The 27,874-nt window shown below is 32.3% G+C and overlaps 1 protein-coding gene across 1 annotated transcript; it reads left to right on the top strand.

Annotated features, from left to right (window-relative positions):
- The first annotated feature begins 1,001 nt into the window (after positions 1-1,001).
- Positions 1,002-27,874, top strand: LOC127704884 (uncharacterized protein DDB_G0284459-like). The gene is made up of 12 exons (XM_052209115.1): positions 1,002-1,114; positions 5,948-6,833; positions 7,759-7,842; positions 8,812-8,986; positions 9,324-9,442; positions 15,430-15,612; positions 16,358-16,476; positions 17,410-17,504; positions 17,847-17,901; positions 21,902-22,075; positions 22,910-23,036; positions 24,157-27,874. Exons 2-12 carry the CDS (start codon positions 5,962-5,964, stop codon positions 25,040-25,042), a joined length of 2,889 nt encoding a protein of 962 aa, XP_052065075.1. The 5' UTR covers positions 1,002-1,114; positions 5,948-5,961; the 3' UTR covers positions 25,043-27,874.

Raw genomic sequence — 27,874 nt, 5'->3', positions numbered from 1 at the left:
CTTTCTTATCGTGATTACTCGTAACGAGTCAAAACTATCCTTATCAAAACAGTTCACTCTTCAGCTTATGATTTCAATAGCTGCCAATCAGCTCAATCATACAAGCTAATTAGATTAGAACAAAACTAATCTAAATTCACTATTAAGTTATAAATACAATGATTATAAAACAAAGACGACCAACGACTATTCTGGATGTCACATGATTACTGGAACAAAGCTTTTATGGCACAATTAATAATAATAATAATAATAATAATAATAATAATAATAATAATAATAATAATAATAATAATAAAAATAATAATAATAATAATAATAATAATAATTTCCATTAAGGTCTTTAACAGCAAAATACAACATACATATAAAGTAAATTCATACATCAAAATACAACATACATACAGATAAGTCATTCATACATCAAAATAGCAACAATAATTCAAGTTTTTATATCCTAACCAAAAAAGTAATTTAGTATCATTTGATCATTACAGGGACTTAGTTATAGAAAGTCCCTGATCATTATTTGACCTACATAGTATTTCCAAAAAATATTTGTAAACTGAATTCTACATTACGACAATGTTTTTTTTATTGTTAATAGTTAATCATTACATACCTTGATTGCAAAATAATGAAAAGATTTCTTATAAAAATTAGTATAATTTGGTCTCGGAACAAATAGATCGTTATTAGAGACGGATCGTAAGTTTGATGAACGTTGATAAAAGAAGTCATTTTGTACCTTTTTTTGCTTAATTTTATCTGGGATTATTATACTTCAATATATTAGGTACCAGATTTTATTTATAATTCTTTTATGCATTGGTTTCCCCTTCCAGACTATGGTGATGCAATCACACGAAATAGTTGTCCGTTTCAGTAATCTGCTTTATACGAGGAATGAGTCGGTAATCGGATAGAAATTTTACATTCGGTACATCTTCGTTTGTTTTACTATACGTATGGAGAACTCTAGACAATCCCTGTGACCGGAAGTTGTTAAATATATGTGAACGTTTTGACTAGTGGAAAAGTGATTTGAATGTATTCGCACCCTTTTCATGGTTTACAACATCAAATGAACGAAAATTGATAACTTTATTTCACGGTATGAATATATTAAAAGAAGAATAATGAATCTACTTCAAACACGTAGGGATAATTTCTGTTGTGCTCGATTCGGCCAGCGAAAAACACCAGATATAATTTCACCAATTCACTACAATATCAAACATCAGCACCACAACAGATTACTTTACGTACAGCTTTTTTCCCTTTCACAGTTGTACTGTGGAATTCACTTCCACAAAACATCATCAGCGTTAAATCTTTGAATCAGTTTAAAATACTGATCCAAAGTTCGTACATTTAGCAGTACATTTCGTCTTTAATATTACAAACTAAACCTTTAAAACAAGCATGCTTAAACAAAGCAGCTATTATGTAAAACACCTGAGAACTGCATAACCAAAGCAAATCATTACAGTTACATGAAAAAGTTGATTTTGTTATATATAGTAGTAGTTTGTTTATATTCGAGTTTGAAACAATGGAAGTGGTTGAAGAAGTAGCAGACAGGGACACGTTTTTATAGCAAGTAGACCTGAAAATCATGATTTTCTCAGAGAAATATTTCTAAATGATAAATCGGATGAAGAATTTTTAGGTTTTGATGAGGGTGATCTAGAAAATGATTGAATAATTAGGGCTGTTTTAGTGTTTAAGATACGTGGAAACCTGGATACATGTGGTCTTGCTTTTGATGCTGAAAAGATATTAAATTCTGATGTTTGAAAAAATCCAGAGATGATAGATTTCTTTCGTTTAATTATTAATTAAGATTTCATAATTAAAAAAGTTGAAGAAACAAACCAATACACACCAGACTTTTTATTTGAACCACTTACTATCGTACAGAACTGAAGAAAAAAAGGTGTCATATGCAAGGAAACAGGTACAACAATTATTGTAAAGTGCTTTTTGTCAAGCCTGCGACTTTTGTCACAAAAACAAGACATAGCGATCCTTCCTTTTGTCGTTGTCGGCGGCGGCTTCCACAAATATATTCACTCTGTGGTTAAAGTTTTTGAAATTTTAATAACTTTCTTAAACTATCGTCGATTTGTACCAAACTTGGACAGAAGCTTGTTTATGATCATAAGATAGTATCCAGAAGTAAATTTTGTAAAAAAAAAATCATGTTTATCCGTATTTTACTTATAAATGGACTTAGTTTTTTCTGCCAGTTAACATTACATTCACTCTGTGGTTAAAGTTTTAAAAATTTTGATAACTTTCTTAAACTATCCTGGATTTGTACCAAACTTGGACAGAAGCTTGTTTATGATCAAAAGCTAGTATCTAGAAGGAAATTTTGTAAAAATTTATTTCCTGTTTTTCCGTATATTACTTATATTAATATAAATGGACTTAGTTTTTCTTCCAGTTAACATTACATACAATCTGCAGTTAAAGTTTTTAAAACATTTATTAGATTCATAAACCATCCTGGATTTTTACCAATCTTGGACAGAAGCTTCTTACAATCAAAAGATAGTATCTAGAGGAACATTTTTGATAACTTTTCCCCCATTCAATAAATTTATGTTTCAACTCTTTTATAAATCTATAGATTTGATTGCATACTGTATTCATTTTTTACAAGCATAACTTTTTTCATACATTAAACTCCGTTTGGTGAACCAACGCCTGTGTGAATCATTTCGATAGATTTCACTTTTCATTGTTTCTCTCACCATGACAACGTCAAATTCAATGTACCACTTTGAGTACTTCAGTAATTAATTTCTGTATGAAAATTGTCCTGATGACGCCTGCCCTGCAGGTGAAACATGTAGACCATAGCAAATAAAATTGCAGACCATTTGAAGTGTTGTTGTCAATTTTGAGTAGTATTTTTTCATACATTTCAAACATTTTATTTCATTAACTGTAAATCTATTATGTGCATTCCCCTATCACACAGAAAACATAGAAAGCAGCAAAAGTAGGCAAGACACTGGGTTTCGTGGAACCCTTACAAATTTTTATACAGGTTTAGTGAACTCTTTATAATGGACTTCAACTTTTATGTACATAGCTCATTACATTTCACTTCCTTCAAACAGGCCGTTAGACCAGGACCATAACTACAACACATTTTGCACATTTTTGTCGAGCCTGCGACTTTTGTCGCAAAAGCTAGACATAGCAATCCTACATTCTGTCATCGTCGGTGGCGGCATCCACAAATATTCACTCTGTGGTCAAAGTTTTTGAAATTTTAATAAAAAAAAGATTTTTACAGTGTTGTGTACTACTTTTGGGACAAATTATATCAAAATTATAGAAAAGTCTATCTGTTCTAACTCAAAATATGGATAATTTTATGTTAAGGAGGTCTGTAATTCAGTTTGACAGCTTCAGACATACTAATTTTTGATCTTTTCAAACTGGAACAAATCACTAGTTTACCTAAAAATTCATGCCCCAAATGTTTTTTATGCCCCGCCGTAGCGGAGGAGGCATTTTGAAAGTTTTACCCTTGTCCGTCCGTACGTCCAAAAAATTGGTTTCCATTCTCTAACTTTAGTTTGCCTCAACCAAATGATATGAAACCTATACACAATGCTTATTACCACAAAACACAGATCAAGTTTTAATTCGGGTTGCGTCACTTTTACCGTTCTAGAGTTATGACTTTTACAAATGGAAAAATTGCTGAATTTTTCGTTTCCGTTCTCTAACTTTAGTTTGCCTCCACCAAACTTTATGAAACTTATACACAATGCTTATTACCACAAAACAGATCAAGTTTGAATTTTGGTGGCGTCTCTTTTACCATTCTAGAGTTATGCCCCTTAACAGATCGAAAAATTGCTGAATTTTTCATTTCCGTTCTCTAACTTTAGTTTGCCGCAACCAAATGTTATAAAACTTATACACAATGCTTATTACCACAAAACACAGATCAGGTTTGATTTTTTCTTGCGTCACTTGAACCGTTCTAGAGTTTTGCCCCTTTACAAATGGAAAAATTGCTGAATTTTTCGTTTCCATTCTCTAACTTCAGTTTACCTCAACTAAATGTTATGAAAAGTATACACAATGCTTATTACCACAAAACTCAGATCAAGTACAAATTCGGTAGCGTCACTTTTACAGTTCTTGAGTTATGTCCCTTTATAACATTTTATGCTAGCTGGGGCATCATCTGTGTCCCATGGACACATTCCCCATTTATTTACATGTAATTTCATCCCCCTACTTACTATTTTAGGCATAAAATTTAAAGAAATTTTTATGCCACACTGTGGTGGAGGTGGCATTAAGTGTTACCTTTGTATGTACGTCGCAAAATTAGTTTCCCTTCTCTTACTTTAGTTTGCCTCAACCAAATGTTATGAAACTTATTCACAATGCTTATTGCCATAAAACACTGATCAAGTTCGAATTTGGGTGTTGTCACTTTTACACTTCTCTAGTTACATGTGTTATGTCCCTTCAAAACGTTATATGCAAGTGGGGGCATCATCTGTGTGACATGAATTAATTCACAATAATGACCAGGTATTGTTATTTAATTTATAAGTGCATGAGATGATTTTTATACGACCGCAAAAAAATTTTTGTGGTCATATATTGGTATGACGTTGGCGTCGTTGTCGTCGTCTGAAGACACATTAGTTTTCGCACTCTAACTTTAGTTTAAGTGAATGGATCTCAATGAAATTTTACCATAAGGTTCAATACCTCAAAAGGAAGGTGGGGATTGATTTTGGCGGTTATGGTACCCACAGTTAAAGAATTAGGGGCCAAAAAGGGGCCAAAAATAAGCATTTTTGTAACTTCCAGACATAACTTGTGTGTAAGTGTATGGATCTCTCTGACATTGTACCACAAGGTTCCATATCACAAAGGGAATGCTGGGATTGATTTTGGGGGTAATTGCCTCCAAACTTAAGGAATAAGGGGCCAAAAAGGGGCAAAAAACAAGCGTTTTTCTAGTTTCATGACAATAACTTGTGTGTAAGTGTATGGATCTCTCTGACATTGTATCACAAGGTTCCATATCATAAAGGGAATGCTGGGATTGATTTTGGGGGTAATTGCCTCCAAATTTTAGGAATTAGGGGCCAAAAAGGGGAAAAAAACAAGCATTTTTCTAGTTTCCAGACAATAACTTGTGTTCAAATGTATGGATCTCTCTGAAATTGTACTGCAAGGTACCATACCACAAAGGGAAGGCTGGGATTGATTTTGGGGGTAATTCCTTCAAAATTTTAGTAATTAAGGGCCATAAAAGGGCAAAAAAACAAGCGTTTTCCTAGTTTCAGGACAATAACTTGTGTGTAAGTGTATGGATCTTTATGAAATTGTACTGCAAGGTTCCATATCACAAAGGGAAAGCTGGGTTTGAGTTAGGGGGTAATTGCCCTAAATGTTTAGGAATTAGGGGCCAAAAAGGGGCCAAAAAACAAGCATTTTTCTAGTTTCCAGACAATAACTTGTGTTCAAGTGTATGGATATCTCTGAAATTGTACTGCAAGGTACATTACCACAAAGGGAAAGCTGGGATTGAGTTTGGGGGTGATGAATCATAAGGGGGTTAAAAAAATTGGGGGGGATTTTTTTTTCCTTTTTTTTCTTTAAAATTTTCCATTTTAAATTGGTTATTTCTGATTTATATATAAAAGCAAATAATAATGATATGGTTTGAATAGGTAAATTAAAATTTTTTAAGTTCTTAGACCACTTTCATTCTGTGTGAGAAACCTATGCTGTGTCAAATATTTAATTACAATCCAAATTCAGTGCTGTATCAAGCTTGAATGTTGTGTCCATACTTGCCCCAACTGTTCAGGGTTCGACCTCTGCGGTCGTATCAAGCTGCGCCCCAGCGGAGCATTTTATTTACAGATGATAATGTACATATTTTCAGATTTTAAGAGATAAATGGCAACCAGAAGATCTAGAATTCAGATTAAACCAAATATTGGTGGCAAAACCTCTTCTGGTTTAAAACGTGGACAGGCTAATGAAGAGAAGGGAACCAGTGTTCAAATAAGTGCTGAGCTTGCAGCAGGAGCTGCAACAGCTGTTGGTTTAAAAAAAAGTATCAGTCCAACAAAAGACCTAGAAAGGTTAACAGAAGTTCCTCGAAGTTCAACAGGCAAAGTTGGTATAGTGGTATCATCTCCAAGTAGAAAGGGAGATAACAAAGGAAACACAAATCAAGAGGATAACAAAAACTCTGCACAAAGAACAACTTCTGGTGTGACAAAAGCAGCCTTTACAAGACTGAAAACTCTAGGATTGAATGTAGGATCACGTGATATTGTACACAGGCGTGAATCTAAAGAGGATGCAAATGACAGCTCAGCTGAAAGTACAGATGTTAGGCCAAAGATAGTTGTAAACAGTCCTTCAACCAATCAAGTCATAAATATTTCTGAGCAAAATAAGGATAAAAGTGCAAGTATTAAAAGTTCACAAAGCTCTGTACTAAGTAAACCTGGTACTTTTACAAAGAACAGTAATGTCCCTAGACCTAAAACACAATTACCATGTTCTAGTCCTCCTGTACAGAACATAAATCACAATAAAAGTTTGATCCTTTCCTCACACATAGAAACATCAGTTCAAGATAAAATTGTTGAGAAAAAGATAGTTGATCCTCAGGAGCCAGAGAAAAATATAGAAAATGTTAACAACCATATCCAAGATGGTTTAGAATCTAGTCCAAAACCTTCAGTCATACAACGCCTGCCTTTTAGATCAAGATTTCCTAAAGCAAAACCAAACATTGAAGCTCTCAAACTTAGAAAGTAAGTATACTATGACATTTTTTATCCACCTTTTGACTGGACAGGATTGGCATGTGCATCTGTCCATTCTTATGTCTCATTGTCCATCTGTTTATCATATATAGACATGTTAAGCAATGGCTTAGATATACCTTGTTCGACTTACTTCATTATTATGATAAGATGATCCAACGGTTCAGAATAATTTGCTATTGCAATATTAGTGTCATTGGAAGTTAATGCTAGGAATGTTTCACAGATAGGTTGAATAATTCAGCATTGATACATGTATATTTGTAAATATTGTAGAAATACATATCGATTTCATTTAAATGACTGCAGCGTTTGTGTAGAATTATGAGAGTTTATTACATGAATATTCGAATGTAAAATATTATAAATGATCAAGATACTGTAAATTCAGAAATTATTACGTGAATTTATTATTGCGATTTTTTTAAAGAATGAACAAAAATGCGAGATTAATATTGTGATTTCATGAAATTTGCATGTTGAAAAATGTATCAGATATCAAAATGCGAGTTCCTATTATTGGGATTCTCACCCAGTCGCATTTCTCACATTAATAAAAATCTTGCAATAATTTCTGAATTTACAGAATATGATATATGATAATACTCCAACTTTCAGGAATATTAGTTTTTGAAAATAATGCATAAAAAAGAAAGACTTCTCAAGATATTTTCCCTTTATTTTCTTTATTTTCATGACAGCTTGGAGATTTTTTATTTCTAGTGAGCCTTGATGTCTTCTAAATTTAATTTGCCATATTCATGTTTGATTTTCACAATCATCAATTTAACATCTAACTTCTATTACCAATAACCCCACTAACCATCTATTGAAATAGAAAAAATCAAACTCAGTTATTCACTTGCAAGTTAAATTAGACAAATGATATTATTGAAATCTATATTTGTTTCAGTAAAAATATAAATCTGTCTGGAAGTAAAGAAGATATCTCAACTAGACCCTCATCACCACTTAAATCACCAAGACTGGGAAAAGGGTAAGTTAACACATTTGTAAACTTGAATATTGGTAGATATTATTTATGTGTTTGTTCTAATTTAGAATGCCAAGAATTAATATGAATATATATTTTTTTATATTTAAATATCACAAGAGTTGAGGTTGGAAACCTGTTGATACATGCACCAATGCTATTATAGTCATTTCATTTTTTTTTCTATTCCCTTGGGATCTATTGCCGAACTTGAACTAATGAGATGCTTTCACAGGAAAAAATTGTTATGCTGCCCCAATCTCAAAGCTTAATTTTGGTTTTATAAATAGTTAATTAGTATGTGCAAAAATCATTATTATAAAAGTTAAAACAAAAATAAAAGAGCAGATTTAAGAAGAGAGTTGAGATGAAAGAAGTGTAAAAAAATAAGGGTCGTTAATATGATTTATTCAATACCATAAATATCAAATTTGATGTACAAAGCTTCTTTACTTGTTTAAAAAAGTAATTGATTAGCCAGGCAGTATCAGAAATTTTACACTAAATTGAGTGAAGACATTATATGCATGGTACCTATGGAAGACTAAAAGCAACTATTGAACCAACAAGAACTACTGAATGACAGGCTCCTGACTTGGGACAGACTCATAAAGAATGTGAAAGGTTAAAACATATTAGTGTGTGTCAACCCTCCCTCTACGCTCAGCCTCTAACAGAGGACAGTGGTGTCACAGCGCAACATAAGAACAAACTGTAAAAATTAGTTAGAAATGGCTTGACTTGTCAGATTAACACAAAGCACAAAAACACCTAGCATAAAGACAAAAAACACAAAGTAATTACTTAAAGCAAGTTCAGATCCAATAACAACCAATGAAAAATTCATGTTCTCCCAGACTAAATTATCAGTCAGTACATATCCAACAGATTTAGTGTAAAATCATCATAAACAGTCTGAGAAAAGCACATCATAATGTAAATATGAGCATTAATGTAATGATTTTATTTCAGTATGCCTCAGATTAAGTTTATAAATCACCATGCTCAGAAACCAGTCAGTCCTGTTGAAGTAGACAGATCTCAGGATACCAGTCCAGAAACCAGTGTTCATTCAGATGGAGCTACAGAGGCTAGGAAAAGACATTATAGTAACAGTTCTATCAGTACTGTACACAGTGACCAACAGGTTTGTTAGTATAGATCATCAGGTTTTATACTCAGTAAAATACTAGCCACAATCACCAAATGAATGCTCTACTAGAAAGTATAGTAAGGTGTCATGAAACATCACATCTGACAGGATGATTTGTCAATATTATCTAATTTTATAAATTTTCAAGTTTTCAAAAATCACATTAAAGAAAAATAATCATTCAATTTCAATGGATTCTAACATCATTTATCTACAATTACATTGAAGATTTAGCAGATTCTATAGAGAAAATAAAGAAAGAATGATTTTATCCCCCAATTTATAGTTAACTTAACCATTCACTTAAATTTTAATCCAATTTATCTGACAGGGATCATTGAAGAATAACAAACAGAAGAATGGATATACTGATGAGGATGCACCAATAAATAAAAATACTATGACTATGGGAGATCTGATATACTGGAATCCTGCCAAAAATCCTATGGCGTAAGTAAAAGTTATAAAAAATGCTACGACTGGGGGATCTCATATACTGTACTCCTGCCAAAAGTCCTATGGGGTAAGTAACAAGACTGACTGAGCTTTATTAACATTATCCAATCAAAAACATTGCAGGAGAAAAAAACAGGGGATCAAGAACACGTAAATCTGATAACATCTTTTTAAGTTATTTAAAAAAACTGTATCTGTGTGCTTTAAATTAAAATGATTATTTTAGTATGCCATTTTTATGCAAGGATATCACAGAATTATTTCAGCAGTAAAAGAGAGGCGAAAGATACCAAAGGGACATTCAAACTCATAAGTCAAAAACAAACTGAAACGCCAAGACAAAAAACGAAAAACAACCAAAAGAGTAACAATAGTATACAATTCACAACATAGAAAACTAAAGAGTGAGCAACATGAGAGCCACAAAAAAAAAGGGGAGGTCTCAGGTGCTCTGGAAAGGTAAGCAGATACTGCTTCACATGTGGCACCTATCGTGTTGCTCAAGTTATTACAAAGCTGGTGGTATGTCTCATTTGAGGAAACGAAGACAGATTGTGGTTGCGACAATTGAAACATATTCGTCATCATCTGTGACACAGATATTACAATACACTGTCAACCAACTCATGATGGTGTTCGTAAAATATTCATAGGGATAATTTCAACTTCACAACTTCCTTGTGAGCAGAAAAACCCTCTATCAAGGAAATCATGATAGGAAATGCAAGCTCTGGCCCTGGAATATTGTATTAACAGGGAGATATATACTCCATATGCAGGTGATGCTGGAATGTTGCTACATAGAAATAGAAAGTTCGCAATCGGGAAGCTAAAAACATCTCTTATGTCGTATAGTTTTTTTCTCAAGTTTTTGTCTCTCCTTGACAAAGCAGTGGCAGGAACAATGTATTAGTTTGTGATTAGGTCAGTTTATGGGAAACCGCTAGTGGTAGGTCAATGATATTTGGTATGCAGTTGTATTAGCATTGGCACATCTCATTTCCATGGAAATTATTTTCCCCCCTTCTCCACCCAGTCATGGTCTATTGACTTTGAAACTTTTGCTGATTTTACATGTATAAGTTTGGGATTATGTCAGTTTAAGGGGAACCACTTGGTAGGTCAATGATATTTGGTATGCAGTTGTATTAGCATTGGCACATCTCAATACCATGAAAATTATTTGCCCCCCTTTTCCACCCAGTCATGGTCTATTGACTTTGAAACTTTTGCTAAGTATACATGTATAAGTTTGTGATTAGTTCAGTTCAAGGACAACCACTACTGGTAGGTCAATGATATTTGGTATGCAGTTGTACAGTTAACTCTCGTTGTCTCGAACTCGGTTGACTCGAAATTTAGGATGAGTCAAAGTTTTCCCGTGGTCCCAAACTTTGTTCCATATAAATATATGTATTTCGACTCCTGATGAGTCGAAATTGGATGAGTCGCAATTTCGGTTGACTCGAACTAAATTTATGATCCCAAGGTTAACAAAACCATTCAAAATTCATTATTTATCTCGAACCAAAACACATATGTCTAAACATGACCTCGGGGATTTAAATGGATTGAAGAGTTAATCTGACAATACACGATTTATGGCATGCTTTTTCCACAAGTGTTTACCTAACATTCTTTGATCACCATGATAAATAATTAGTGATACATTGTTATAGTTTATGAAAAATTATTTTTAATGTTTTAAAAACAATTAATCGTAATCATACACTAATGAGCTTGGCTGTGTATAAAGTGGGGATTAAGACTTCCGTTGGTGATCAACTAAAAACTACTCAATCGGCATCTTTATTTTTTTTTTGTATTTTCTCTTGCAGAAAAATATTTCAATGAAAGAAAATTAAAAGAAATCTAAATTTTCTAAAATCTCTTGTATACAAGAATGAACAATTTTGTCAACTTTAAATAACGCTAAGATCGATTGGAAATGACTCTCGGCTAAAAGCCACAGGAACAAATTGTAACTGTACAAAGAAATAAATAAGAGACATAAAATGTTATTACAATAATAAAAGACCATAACATACAAAAACATCGATCTGAGTCCAGAATATCGATCCCCTTCCCATCTGGATTTATTTTAGCCTTACCAAGCTAAGCAAGAGTTATGTCCTTTGGACTGTCAAACTTCCGGTTTTCGTTTGAGTCGAACTATGGGTTTCTCGAAATATTTCTCTGGTCCGGATGACTTCGAGATAACGAGAGTCGACTGTATTAGCATTGGCACATTTCATTTCCATGGAGATTGTTTGGCCCTGTACCTTCAGTCATGGTTCATTGACTTTGGATATTTTGCATAAATTACATGTTAAAGTATTGCTATTTTGATTTCAACATTTGCATTTTACTATCAAAATAACAAAAAAGGTGAGACATACAAAAGGTGAGACATACCTCTGTGTTAACAGTTCATGCTTTTATCAGTTATTTCTTTTAAAGAATTATAACATGGGGATACTAGATCTAAAGAAAAGTTTGAATAATAGAAGTTCCTCTTAACATGGTGATACTAGATCTAAAGAAAGGTTTGAATAATAGAAGTTCCTCATAACATGGGTATACTAGATCTAAAGAAAAGTTTGAATAATAGAAGTTCCTCTTAACATGGTGATACTAGATCTAAAGAATTATAACATGGGTATACTAGATCTAAAGAATTATAACATGGGGATATTAGATCTAAAGAAAAGTTTGAATAATAGAAGTTCCTCATAACATGGGGATACTAGATCTAAAGAAAGGTTTGAATAATAGAAGTTCCTCATAACATGGGTATACTAGATCTAAAGAAAAGTTTGAATAATAGAAGTTCCTCATAACATGGGTATACTAGATCTAAAGAAAAGTTTGAATAATAGAAGTTCCTCATAACATGGGTATACTAGATCTAAAGAAAAGTTTGAATAATAGAAGTTCCTCATAACATGGGGATACTAGATCTAAAGAAAAGTTTGAATAATAGAAGTTTCTCATAACATGGGTATACTAGATCTAAAGAAAGGTTTGAATAATAGAAGTTCCTCATAACATGGGTATACTAGATCTAAAGAAAAGTTTGAATAATAGAAAGTCCTCATAACATGGGTATACTAGATCTAAAGAAAGGTTTGAATAATAGAAGTTCCTCATAACATGGGTATACTAGATCTAAAGAAAAGTTTGAATAATAGAAGTTCCTCATAACATGGGGATACTAGATCTAAAGAAAAGTTTGAATAATAGAAGTTCCTCATAACATGGGTATACTAGATCTAAAGAAAGGTTTGAATAATAGAAGTTCTTCATAACATGGGTATACTAGATCTAAACAAAAGTTTGAATAATAGAAGTTCCTCATAACATGGGGATACTAGATCTAAAGAAAGGTTTGAATAATAGAAGTTCCTCATAACATGGGTATACTAGATCTAAAGAAAGGTTTGAATAATAGAAGTTCCTCATAACATGGGGATACTAGATCTAAAGAAAAGTTTGAATAATAGAAGTTCCTCATAACATGGGTATACTAGATCTAAAGAAAAGTTTGAATAATAGAAGTCCCTCATAACATGGGGATACTAGATCTAAAGAAAAGTTTGAATAATAGAAGTTCCTCATAACATGGGGATACTAGATCTAAAGAAAAGTTTGAATAATAGAAGTTCCTCATAACATGGGTATACTAGATCTAAAGAAAGGTTTGAATAATAGAAGTTCCTCATAACATGGGGATACTAGATCTAAAGAAAAGTTTGAATAAGAGAAGTTCCTCTTAACATGGTGATACTAGATCTAAAGAAAGGTTTGAATAATAGAAGTTCCTCATAACATGGGTATACTAGATCTAAAGAAAAGTTTGAATAATAGAAGTTCCTCTTAACATGGTGATACTAGATCTAAAGAATTATAACATGGGTATACTAGATCTAAAGAATTATAACATGGGGATACTAGATCTAAAGAAAAGTTTGAATAATAGAAGTTCCTCATAACATGGGGATACTAGATCTAGAGAAAGGTTTGAATAATAGAAGTTCCTCATAACATGGGTATACTAGATCTAAAGAAGAGTTTGAATAATAGAAGTTCCTCATAACATGGGGATACTAGATCTAAAGAAAAGTTTGAATAATAGAAGTTCCTCATAACATGGGTATACTAGATCTAAAGAAAGGTTTGAATAATAGAAGTTCCTCATAACATGGGTATACTAGATCTAAAGAAAAGTTTGAATAATAGAAGTTCCTCATAACATGGGTATACTAGATCTAAAGAAAGGTTTGAATAATAGAAGTTCCTCATAACATGGATATACTAGATCTAAAGAAAAGTTTGAATAATAGAAGTTCCTCATAACATGGGGATACTAGATCTAAAGAAAAGTTTGAATAATAGAAGTTCCTCATAACATGGGTATACTAGATCTAAAGAAAGGTTTGAATAATAGAAGTTCCTCATAACATGGGTATACTAGATCTAAACAAAAGTTTGAATAATAGAAGTTCCTCATAACATGGGGATACTAGATCTAAAGAAAGGTTTGAATAATAGAAGTTCCTCATAACATGGGTATACTAGATCTAAAGAAAGGTTTGAATAATAGAAGTTCCTCATAACATGGGGATACTAGATCTAAAGAAAAGTTTGAATAATAGAAGTTCCTCATAACATGGGGATACTAGATCTAAAGAAAGGTTTGAATAATAGAAGTTCCTCATAACTTGAATAATAGAAGTTCCTCATAACATGGGTATACTAGATCTAAAGAAAGGTTTGAATAATAGAAGTTCCTCATAACATGGGTATACTAGATCTAAAGAAAAGTTTGAATAATAGAAGTTTCTCATAACATGGGGATACTAGATCTAAAGAAAAGTTTGAATAATAGAAGTTCCTCATAACATGGGGATACTAGATCTAAAGAAAAGTTTGAATAATAGAAGTTCCTCATAACATGGGGATACTAGATCTAAAGAAAGGTTTGAATAATAGAAGTTCCTCATAACATGGGGATACTAGATCTAAAGAAAAGTTTGAATAATAGAAGTTCCTCATAACATGGGTATACTAGATCTAAAGAAAGGTTTGAATAATAGAAGTTCCTCATAACATGGGTATACTAGATCTAAAGAAAGGTTTGAATAATAGAAGTTCCTCATAACATGGGTATACTAGATCTAAAGAAAGGTTTGAATAATAGAAGTTCCTCATAACATGGGTATACTAGATCTAAAGAAAAGTTTGAATAATAGAAGTTCCTCATAACATGGGGATACTAGATCTAAAGAAAAGTTTGAGTAATAGAAGTTCCTCATAACATGGGTATACTAGATCTAAAGAAAGGTTTGAATAATAGAAGTTCCTCATAACATGGGTATACTAGATCTAAAGAAAAGTTTGAATAATAGAAGTTCCTCATAACATGGGGATACTAGATCTAAAGAAAGGTTTGAATAATAGAAGTTCCTCATAACATGGGGATACTAGATCTAAAGAAAGGTTTGAATAATAGAAGTTCCTCATAACATGGGGATACTAGATCAAAAGAAAAGTTTGAATAATAGAAGTTCCTCATAACATGGGTATACTAGATCTAAAGAAAGGTTTGAATAATAGAAGTTCCTCATAACATGGGGATACTAGATCTAAAGAAAAGTTTGAATAATAGAAGTTCCTCATAACATGGGTATACTAGATCTAAAGAAAAGTTTGAATAATAGAAGTTCCTCATAACACGGGTATACTAGATCTAAAGAAAAGTTTGAATAATAGAAGTTCCTCTTACTTCTAAATTCCATTCAGGCAAGTATTCAAAATTTATATCAGTAGTTTTGTCTTACTGTTGGATTTCCATGCATGATTGTATGTCAAGTCAGTTTTCTCAAGTTAATTGACCCTTACTCAATACAATATGTCTCGGTATAATTGACTTTAAAACATATAAAATTGTATATACTATCAAGTGTTTATTTTCTTCATAGAACCATTATTGAAACACCAAAGAAGAAAGCAAAAGTAATAATAGAGAAAGAAAATGTCAATATTGAAGAAGAAGAAACTCAAGAATTACAAGAAACTGATGTCACAGATAGTAAAGACCCTGATATGCCTGTACCTCAAGTGAAGATAGGACCTGATGGCAGCATTATAATAAATGAAGAAAGGTATCAATCAATTTGACTTTTTGTACAGTTTTGTGATAAGATTGAAAAACACCCAATAATATAACAGTACCATCAGGTAATTGACTCTTACAAATTAGGAACAGCATAACTAAAGTACAATATTTTCCATGAGAAACATATTCTTAAGAAAATATATTCAAAGAAAATAATAGATTTTTAGAAAAGATATTCTAAGAACTAAATTCTTTATGTCTTAATTTGTTATGTAGAATGTTTAAATAATTGTGCTAGTTTAGGAGAGTGACAGAGAAATAGTGAATTTGACAATTAGAACACTGACCTGACCTACATGTTGCCCGTGCTACATTCAAAAGAGGAGGACAATAAGCCTGTTTAAAAAAAATCTGACTCAAATTTAATTAAAAAAATAAAAGTAAAGTATGACAGATACCATTTAGTGCAATGCCAGCACTAATTAGAAATAAGAAATAGTCCTTGAAAGTCTATGCCAATAGTGATAGTAATAGGGCACTGGTATAATGATGTTATTACTAATAAAGCCATACATATATGTAAAATGATGCTATTAATAAAAATACCATGCATATGTAAAATGATGCTATTAATAAAAATACCATGCATATGTAAAATGATGCTATAAATAAAATACCCATAAATACAATATCCCTTTTTCTAAGGGGATGTTTTTAAATGGAATAGCAATAGTAACACAATTTAAAAACAATACAGAAATTACACACAATTAATGTTGTATTACTTTCAGTTTAATTATAAAGAAAAAAGATGAATCACCTGTGTCTGAAGTGATTGAAGAAACTGGGAGTACAGCTACATATCGTAGCTTCAGAAAACCGCTCAGCAGAATTGCCTGGTCTGAATGGGGTATGTCTAAATTATCTCTACATCTACATATGGTAGCTTCAGAAAACCCTTTGTATAACTCCTTGGTCTTATAAGGGTACAATAATGTATTTATACATGTATGTACAGTTATTATTGCTTCTGGAAAAGCCACTCAGTAGTATTGTCGTCTGACTTTGATAAAAAAAAACAAAAAGTTGGAAGATAGCAAGGAGACATTCAAAAGTTAAAAAGAAATTGACAATACAATTTCAAAAATAAGAAAAACATAACTGACTTCATAAAACACTACATCACGAACCACTTCATAAAAAAACTGGGTGTGATCTCAGATGCTCCAGGAGGGTAAGCAGATCCAGCTCCACATATGGCACCTGTCATATTGCTCAATTGGTGATAAGTTTCATTCTTACGATCATTACTTACCTATCTGTCAAACTGAATTTTGTAGCTTGAGAAAACTACTCAAGTGGCTCCTTAATTGGCAATGTTTAACTTGTTTATTTGTAAAGCTACATTTGATAACTTTGGAAAATCATGTAGTTGAATTGTTTGGTCTTATTAGCGTACAGTAACATATTTATATGTACATCTTTTACTTCTGGAACATTGAGACGGACTACAATGTATTTTTAAAGGAAAGCTAAGATGTGAGACAAACTTCAACTTGAGAGAACCAGTTTGTGGAATTGCTTTGGTTATGTTTTGAACTAGATCTAAGCAATTACACATCATAGAGGAATAATCTTTTGATAGCTGTCATTTATAACTGCTCCATTTCTTCATTTAGGGTTTTATTATATTATTTGTGCTTTACAAAATAACAAATAGGCGAGACATATCTCTGTGATAACAGTTTATATTATATTATTTGATGTATTAAGAGCCTTCCATATTTAAAGTCAAGTAACAATAATTATTTATGTTTTATGCAACTATTGATTTGTTTAACAGAGACAGAGAAGTTTTATAGAGCATTGAGTTATATAGGGACAGATTTCTCATTGATGGTCAAACTTTTCAAAAGAAGAACAAGATATGACATCAAGGTGACTTATATGTTAATTCTGAGAATGATAATAATGAAAATCTTTATTACATAACCATACACAGTCAATGCTTTACCATTCAAAACATGTCTACATAAATAAGAGATATAGTGTAGTTCCAAATTATACAGCCATCTACTTAACGCCACTGGAAAGTAATTCCATTTAATTTATTTTAGTTTATTTCATTAATAACATAAGTAATAAAAGTTATATTTAAAGAATGTTTTGATATGTCAACTCAGCCTTTCACTTACATACTTAACATAATGTACTTTGTTTAGTTTGTGATTGAAACTGCTCCTTCAAACTAACCTTTTGTTACTGTTCCCTATGTTACAGACCAAGTTTAAAAGAGAAGATAAGCTAAACAGAAACAAAGTGGAAATGGCTCTCAGTAAGTAGAAATTATAGTAAATTGTTAGATGATTGATTGTTGTTTGCTGAATGTCCAGTGGCAAATATTTCATGCATGTTCAGAACAGGGCTTCCAAACAAAATTTGAGCCAGTAGGACTTTTTTTTCAATCCCATTTTTAGCTCACCTGGCCCAAAGGGCCAAGTGAGCTTTTCTCATCACTTGGCGTCCGTTGTCGTCCGTCGTCGTCCGTTAACTTTTACAAAAATCTTCTGCTCTGAAACTACTTGGCCAAATTTAACCAAACTTGGCCACAATCATTATTGGGGTATCTAGTTTAAAAAATGTGTCCGGTGACTCGGCCAATCAACCAAGATGGTCGCCATGGCTAAAAATAGAACATAGGGGTAAAATGTAGATTTTGGCTTATATCTCTGAAACCAAAGCATTTAGAGCAAATCTGACATGGGGTAAAATGGTTTATCAGGTCAAGATCTATCTGCCCTGAAATTTTCAGATGAATCGGAAAACCCTTTGTTGGGTTGCTGCCCCTGAATTGGTAATTTAAAGGAAATTTTGCCTTTTCTGGTTATTATCTTGAATATTATTATAGATAGAGATAAACTGTAAACAGCAATAATGTTCAGCAAAGTAAGATCTACAAATAAGTCAACTTGACCAAAATGGTCAGTTGACCCCTTAAGGAGTTATTGCCTTTTATAGTCAATTTTTAACCATTTTTCATAAATTTTTGTAATCTTTTACAAAAATCTTCTACTCTGAAACTACTTGGCCAAATTTAACCAAACTTGGCCACAATCATCATTGGGTTATGTAGTTTAAAAAATATGTCCGATGACCCAGCCAACCAACCAAGATGGCTGCCATGGCTAAAAATAGAACATAGGGGTAAAATGTAGATTTTGGCTTATATCTCTGAAACCAAAGCATTTAGAGCAAATGTTAAAGAGGTAAAATTGTTTATCAAGTCAAGATCTATCTGCCCTGAAATTTTCAGATGAATCGGAAAACCCTTTGTTGGGTTGCTGCCCCTGAATTGGTAATTTAAAGGAAATTTTGCCTTTTCTGGTTATTATCTTGAATATTATTATAGATAGAGATAAACTGTAAACAGCAATAATGTTCAGCAAAGTAAGATCTACAAATAAGTCAACTTGACCAAAATGGTCAGTTGACCCCTTAAGGAGTTATTGCCTTTTATAGTCAATTTCTAACCATTTTTCATAAATTTTTGTAATCTTTTACAAAAATCTTCTACTCTGAAACTACTTGGCCAAATTTAACCAAACTTGGCCACAATCATCATTGGGTTATGTAGTTTAAAAAATATGTCCGATGACCCAGCCAACCAACCAAGATGGCTGCCATGGCTAAAAATAGAACATAGGGGTAAAATGTAGATTTTGGCTTATATCTCTGAAACCAAAGCATTTAGAGCAAATCTTAAAGAGGTAAAATTGTTTATCAAGTCAAGATCTATCTGCCCTGAAATTTTCAGATGAATCGGACAACCCGTTGTTGGGTTGCTGCCCTTGAATTGGTAATTTTAAGGAAATTTTGCCGTTTTTGGTTATTATCTTGAATATTATTATAGATAGAGATAAACTGTAAACAGCAATAATGTTCAGCAAAGTAAGATCTACAAATAAGTCAATTGACCCCTTAAGGAGTTATTGCCCTTTATTGTCAATTTTTCAACCATTTTTCGTAAATTTTTGTAATCTTTTACAAAAATCTTCTCCTCTGAAACTACTAACACAAATTTAACCAAACGTTGTCCACAATCATCATTAGGGTATCTAGTTTAAAAAATGTGTCCGATGACCCCGCCCGCGAACCAAGATGGACGACATGGCTAAAAAATAGTACATAGGGTAAAATGCAGTTTTTGGCTCATATCTCTGAAACCAAATCATTTAGAGCAAATCTGACGAGATAAAATTGTTCATTAGGTCAAGATCTATCTGCCCTGAAATTTTCATACCAATCAGGCAACACGTTGTTGGGTTGCTGCCCCTGAATTGGTAATTTTAAGAAAATTTTGCAGCTTTTGTTTATTATCTTGAATATTATTATAGATAGAGATAAACTGTAAAAAGCAATAATGTACAGCAAAGTAAGATCTACAAATAAGTCAACATGACGAAAATTGTCAATTGACCCCTTAAGGAGTTATTGCCCTTTATAGTCAGTTTTTTACAATTTTCATAAATTTTTGTAAATTTTTACAAAATATTTTCCACTGTAACTACTGGGCCAAGTTCATTATAGATAGAGATAATTGTAAGCAGCAAGAATGTTCAGTAAAGTAAGATCTACAAACACATCACCATCACCAAAACACAATTTTGTCATGAATCCATCTATGTCCTTTGTTTAATATGCACATAGACCAAGGTGAGCGACACAGGCTCTTTAGAGCCTCTAGTTAATCTCTAACGACAGTCAGGGTAATCATTGGGGAATCAAGGACTTTCAGACAATTACTTTGTACTTCCGATATGGATTCCGTAAACTGACACTAGTGCGTACATTGATTGTTCTGTCAATTGACAGTGCATCGTTTGAAGTGTTGAACATCAGTGGATTTTCATTTGTGCTTTACTCTTTATTATCGCAATAACATACTGAAAGATTCTAATGTTTTAACAAATGTTTTCTAAAACCAGATGTTGACTTGACAGCAGTAAAGATCGGAACAGAGACAAAAAACCTAAATCTGTGTTAATTTTGTCAAGCATCATCAAGTTTAAGTCGTTCTCAACGTTATTTCTTCAAGTAAATACTTGAAGTGAACATAAAATACATTGTATGAAATATCTAAAATTATATTTATCATCATTTTGAAAGCTTTCGAACGCAAAATTAAATTTCACACCTGTGCACATGTGAGACTTGTACTTGTGTAGACATGATTTTTTTTTCCACTTGCATTCTTAACCTTTTAAATTTTATTATTCAATCACTTTAAATAATGTTTTGATAAAATGAATTATTCATTGATAAAATTATTTAGATGCAAACCAGTTAAGTATGAGAAACAATTTCAGAAAGGTGGATTGATGATTGGTACTTTATAGTTTACCTGTCAGGTCAACAAGTTAATCTTACCTGTCAATCAACCAATAAACCTTCGTAATATAACTATTTTGGTAAGGTGGTATTCAATTAGGGCATGTTTTCATAGTAATGATTCTTTGACTTTGTGTCATTTTTATGACTGGAAAAGTAAATTTGTGATAGGGAAAATGTCAAGTAATGGCCTAAATCTCAAATTTTTTTCTCTGAATTAGATTAAGTGACAAATCTACATTTGATGTCTGCTTCAGCTGTACACCAGTTGGACAAAAATAAATTTTATAAGTCATGACCAGAAAATATAACTGTTTTGGAAACCATGGTTCAGGACGATAAATTGTTAGAATAATTTATCAGAATTCATTAACATTTTGATTAATTTTCAGTGACTCTTTATTGTAATTTCTTTAAATGCAGAATTTAAAAAGAAATTTGTATGTGTTTTGGATTTGTGAAAAAAGTTTAAAAACATTTTTTTTAAGGGAGGAGGAATGTGACAGTTGTGGTTTTGCCATCGATATAGTTTTCGTAATAAATTTCAATTTAACTTAGTTTCTGTGCTCAAAGTTAACCAAATTTTCTCAGAACTCTTAACAGTATTTATTTTTTTTTATCTCCTTTCACAAGAAAGGTTTCGAAAACTATAAAGCTTGCATTTTTAATTTTGACAGCATTTCTTGAAATTGTCCGTTGGGCAACAATTGCAATAATAAATGTGCACAAAAATGTCTAAATTACAGTTATAAGTTGAGGATGGGGTGAAGTAGCCATGGTAACAAAAGTTCACTCTTAATTACAGGGATTTCTGTTTAGGAAATGAATTAAGTGATTTTATTGAGTTTGACCCAGAAATCAGCTATATTAGCTTTTGTTAGCACATATTTTTTAATTTATTTGACAGAGAACAAAAGTCAGCACATATGTTTTAATTTATTTGACAGAGAACAAAAAACCATTCGATATGTCATTCTTTGTAAAAGAAGAAAAACTTGAGGCGATAGAAACAGAAAGGAAGAAGAAAGAAGATGAAGAAAAATTGAAGAAAACTAAAGAAATGAGACAGGAGAAGAAGAGAGAGAAAAATGCACAGAAAGAGAAACATAAAGAGAAAGAAGGTAAAATTACGAGGAGTTTTTGTGCTGAAAGAACTGTACATTTATATTAATTGAATTTAAAGGATAAATAAAATGCAAAACAAAAGAAATCTTAGAAAGAAACATATTACGGAAAATGTCATACAGAGTCTTTAAAAGCATCCAAACATACTGATTTTCTCCAGGATGTTAAAGTTGTAAAGATTTTAGAGCTTTTTCTGGTAAACATAAGAGAATATGTCGCTTTATTAGGCTATTAGCAATGGTATGTGTATTTCATGTTTAAAGATTTATCTTTGAGGGATTGCTTTTCATTTCTATCTTAACATTTTATATTTCATTTGTTATTATTCTTAACATTCTTCTCTTATACATACTTACCAATTTATACACCTCACATTTTTATGCCCCTGCCGCGGCAGAGAGGGCTTTAAGTGTTACCCTTTTATGTATGTCCGACCATACATCCTAAAATTAGTTTCAGTTCTCTAACTTTAGTTTGCCTCAACCAAATGTTATGAAACTTATACCGTGGCGGAGGGGGCATTAAGTGTTGCCCTTGTCCATCCGTATGTACGTCCCAAAATTAGTTTCCCTTCTCTAACTTTAGTTTGCCTCAACCAAATGTTATGAAACTTATACGCAGTGCTTATTGCCATAAACACAGATCAAGTTCGAATTTGAGTTGTGCCACTTTTACAGTTCTTGAGTTATGTCCCTTTATAACATTATATGCAAGCGGGGGCATCATCTGTGTCCCATTGACACATTCTCCATTTATTTAGTAGAAATGTTTCATTAAAATAATAATAATCTCCTTCATTCATGTTATAACCTGAAAATATAAATTTCCAGAAAAACAAGCAACAAGGAAAAGTACAAGACCAAGAAAAAATGTTTTCTATGATGACGATGATGCTACAGAGGGGGATGTGTCAGAAATAGAATCAACACCACCCACACCTGTAAAGACACCTATACGGTAGGTATAGTTTACCTGAACATCAGTCTTGTGTCAAAAATACAACAACCACTTGACCTACATGTAAAGACACCTTTAGTTTAACATCATTATCTGAATACCCACAGGATAAGTAGAAAATATGTAAATAGCAAAACCAGAAGATCAGAAAGTATGGAAACTATATACATGAACCCAATGATTGGTTGTTGACACTTTAGAATTGTTTAAGTGGCAAGCCGCAAGAAGAAATTTCAAGGTCCAGAGGGTTGAAAGTCAGGGTGTTTAAATTTAAAGTAGAAAAGTGGGTTCTTGTACTATAAACACAGGACTATAATATTTAACAAATAGATGTCAGGGGTACACATGTTAATTTGGATTATTGTCAAAACATGGTTTCTATCTTATATTACCTGCAGCCAAATTTTTAAGAAATAGAAAATATGCTTGGTTTTTAAGTCTCAAATTTCATTCTGGGTTTCCTCTGTTCTGCCAATAGCAGTTATTGCATTGGGGATCATACCACATCTGCTTATATTGGATTTTTTTCTCCATTTTTTAATGCTTGTTATTTTACGGTAATGCATATTTTTTTTGGGTCAAATGTTTTACATATATAATTTTACTGCATATTGTGCATGACCTACATGATAAAATTTTAGATAAGTGGTTGAGGTACTGTATACATCTACAATTTTTACCAGCATTATATCAGATTTAATGCCTCCCTTTAATATGTGTTTTCAAATGTCACACAGAAACTCTAGCTAAGACTGTTGGGAATGATGGCCTGTCTAAGGGTCATCACAGATTGTAATGATTTAGAATTTTGTCATTGCTGGATTGTATTACTTTTGATACTGTAAAATATATTTTATAAAATGTCAGCTTATTAGGAAGAATCATTGTATATGTAATAACTATTGTAGATGCTTATTTTTGGGACTTGATTTGCTTAAAAAGTCAATATAGAAGAAATTGAATTTCAATTTTTATCTTAACCTTTGCAGGAGACTGGCATATCATGTGGTTATGAGTAGCTTATATATGTATTATGTCTCCCTATTACTATCAACAAAAGGAGACATATTGTTTATCCTAATTACAATAAATGTTACAGACATTTTTTTTCTCTTTGCAGAATTCCATTCAAGCGATATGAAAATGCTCCCTTTGTTCCACCATTTTGTTTATCACAAGATGAAGATGATGACAGTGACATCATGGAACTACAGGTCAATATGAGCGATTCAGAAATCTTGTCACCACAGAAACAAACAAGGTCAGAGGCCAGTTCTCAAATGGAGAGATCTGTTGGTATTAATCCTGCTACATTTGCTTCCAAAATCAACTCTGAGATGGAGGGATCGATAGCTATTAATCCTGCTGAATTCCCACCAAATGCCAATGTGCAGATTACCCATGATGCAAATAATTCACCTTTGGTTCTTGTTTATCACACACCTGAGGATGGCAAAGGAGAGACTGTAATTCATGTGTACCAACTTCAGAATCAACCAATCGGAAATTTACAAATTCCATTAGAGGGAGCATCAAATATTGTAGAATTGCCAAGCAATCTGCAGTCAACTGCTGGAACTAGCTCAGCCAATGGCAAGTCATTTTGTATTCAGGCACAAACAGATGAGCCAATGGAAGAACTAGAGACTGGTGACAATCTTCCCTTTATAATTGCTACAGGGGAAGATAACCCACAATCATTACTTCTACCTCCAGGAATGAACCGGGAACAACTATCACAACATGAACATGATGATTATATAAATGTTATTGACATAAATGCCAGTAAAATTCCAACACCAGGGAAGAATTTAGAGGCTACAGAACAGAATGTTTCAGACAAATCTATGTATCAGGTGGTCACGGTAAATCAAGACAATGATCTTGACAATGACAATTCAAGGTCATCACCAGATGTTAGTATTGACAATGAATTTGTGACCACTGATGTTGATGAGAAATACATTGAACATGAAGACAAAGGAACAAGGAAAGGAAAGAGATGATGTTATATCTAAATTATTATTACATTAAGCATTGAGATTTTTTAACTGCTATTACTTTCAAAAAAGTTTGGAATATTGATGAAAGCTTTGGCATATAGAAAAAGCAATGTATTGAAAATAAAGCATTTATAAATTTAACACTTAAAAGAAGAATCTTAAATCAGGGGCGTAGCTTCCGGAGGCACGGCAGCACGTGCATCCACGTCGTTTTCACAAAAAAAAAAAAAAAAAAAAAACTGAGAGAGAGAGAGAGAGAGGGAACATATAGGAATTGGTCTTTCTATGTATGCATTTTAAAAACTAAACAAAGAATAAAAGCAAGAGGAATACACGTGCAGCGGAATTTTTAATCCTGTAAGACATGTATGTGTACGATAAATACATACAACTGGTGTAAACTTGGGGGAACTTTTTATATTACGGGCATTGTTTAGAAAATACCAGCTACATAGTTGTTGGTACCACAACCATACCGTATACTCGCTTTGAGTGTAAAAAAAAACATAATCCCTCTAGGGTTAACAAAAAAACTTGAAAATTATTATTTTCCGCTTTGCCCCAAAGCACACTTCTTACTAGAATGAAGACTCTTAAACTCGTATCGATCCGGGAATAATGACTGTAACCTTGTGAACTAGTTCAATATTGACTAAGAATGGAGGTCTTGACAACACGAATAGTTCATTTTCACATCACGTCAACGTATCTTGTCCTGTGTGCATGTAATATTTGCTACCGAACATTAATAACCATTCAATCAATCAGTAGTTTCCGTATACTAGTAGATGAGAAGTTGGAACTGTTATTATAAAAAAAAAGTACACATTTTCCAGTACATGTTTTACGTTTTTATTTATTTTACAAAAAAAAATCTTTTATATAGATTCGATAATTCGAAGTCGTTTCTATATGGGCCGGCTATACGAATGGTTGATTGTAAAACCATTTAAATAAATTGTTAATTCTAACTCGTTTTACTGGACTATTAGGTCATTCAATTTTAAAAAGAACTGTCTGTCAGAGTAGGACACTAAACTACTGATTCTTCAGTGTTTGAAAGATACACCAAACTTTTATTACACGTATCTTCACTGTTATCTAGATATTGCCATACAACTGGTCGAATGCATATGCATTTGTTAATTAGCTGGCTAATTAAAAACGCAGATCATGAAAAAGATCGTGATCAAAGTACCATTTACTCTGAAAAAGTTCATTAATTCAACTTCGAATATTCCTAACTACGTAAAATTGGAAATCCATCTCTCTCTTGTAGAGTTTACCCACAAAATTTTTAAACATCTAAATACATATGTTAAGCAAAATATATGAGAATGTGTGCACCAAGTATTTGGTATCCATGATGTTTTGCTAACAGAAACTCCACATATAGTATTGTGTTTATGTTTATTGTTTGTTTTTTTAAATCTACTTTGCTCAATACAAATACTAGCATATGGAACAAATCTCTGTGATTCTAAAAGCTTTCACGTACAAAAACGCAAGCGACAATGTAAAGTCTTCATTCGACTCGAAGTTAAACAAATAGTTGACCAAAAAACCACAACAAAAATGTCCAAGTTTTATTTCGGTTGTGATTGTTTTGAAACGCTATATATGCGGAGCTTCCGGGGGGCTTTGCCCCCCTGGCCTCCCTACCAGGGCTTTGCCCTGGACATACTGGGGGCCTTAGGCAGCCCCAGACCCCTCGCCCTATAGTTTGTGATTCCACTTCATTAAGAAGGTAGCTACGCCCCTGTAAATAATCACCACACAGAATTGTAACCACTTGAGCTTCGTTATCCTGTATTCATATTGCTCAAACATATACATTTAAAATCTCTCTTGAATATCCTGGCATTATCCTACATGCTAGAATGTAATGGAAACCTAATCTATAACTACCTAATATACAAAATATATATACCAAAGTCAGCTATTTCAAAATTCCTGTATTTACTAGCTGCTATTTAAAATGAAAGGAATTTGTTCATAAGGGAAGCTTATATCCTTGTAAACATGAATGATTACCATTTAGGATTTCTCCCTTTATTTTGATTTTTTTTGTATTTTTTCATCCTGTATACAGTAACTAGTACCGTGACTTAGAATAAGAGGAATGAAATTGTGACATTAGAGATGCTTACCAGTTTATTCTAATTGATATCAATTATATAGATATATGGATTGTTATCTTTTAAGATTTCTCTATGTAATTTTTTATGTTGTTTTAATAATTTCTATGCAGTTGATAGTTAAGGATGTACTTAGGTGAAATAAAAAAAACTAGAATTTGAAATTGATACTATAAGTCAGACAAGCATTAGTTGAGAAACAAAATAAGCTAAAAATATTGATAGGTTATGGAGCTCCTTTTTGAGATATTCAATTATTAAAAAATGGTGTGAAAAGGCTGAATCAGACTTTTACCTTATATTTGCATTGGTATTATTTGGGTCTCAAATCGAAAGACAAATAATATAGAATCTGCTTAAATTTTGGTAAATGACCTTTTATGAGCTATTGAAGTCTTTATGAAAAGAAAAATTTGTGTTATGGGGCAAAATATTTTATCCTGTATCGTAGGAAAAAACCAAGGAGTTTCAAGAACATTTGACAAAAATTCCTTACCCTCACCTAAGTACATCCTTAAGTAACAAAATCAATGATTTTAAATAGAATTTTCTTTTAATTTTGTTTTCGTCTTAAAATTGTTAAATTTGTATTTCATAATTGAATTATGGTGATACATGTTATACATGTATTGATATTAAGTGTTGTTAGTGTCATTATCAGTTACCTAGATAAATAATGAATAAACATAAAATATTA

This window comes from Mytilus californianus, unplaced genomic scaffold (assembly GCF_021869535.1).
Source record: "Mytilus californianus isolate M0D057914Y unplaced genomic scaffold, xbMytCali1.0.p SCAF_6, whole genome shotgun sequence".
In the NCBI taxonomy this organism is placed as follows: Eukaryota; Metazoa; Mollusca; class Bivalvia; order Mytilida; family Mytilidae; genus Mytilus; species Mytilus californianus.
This window is presented reverse-complemented; position numbering and strand designations above follow the sequence as displayed.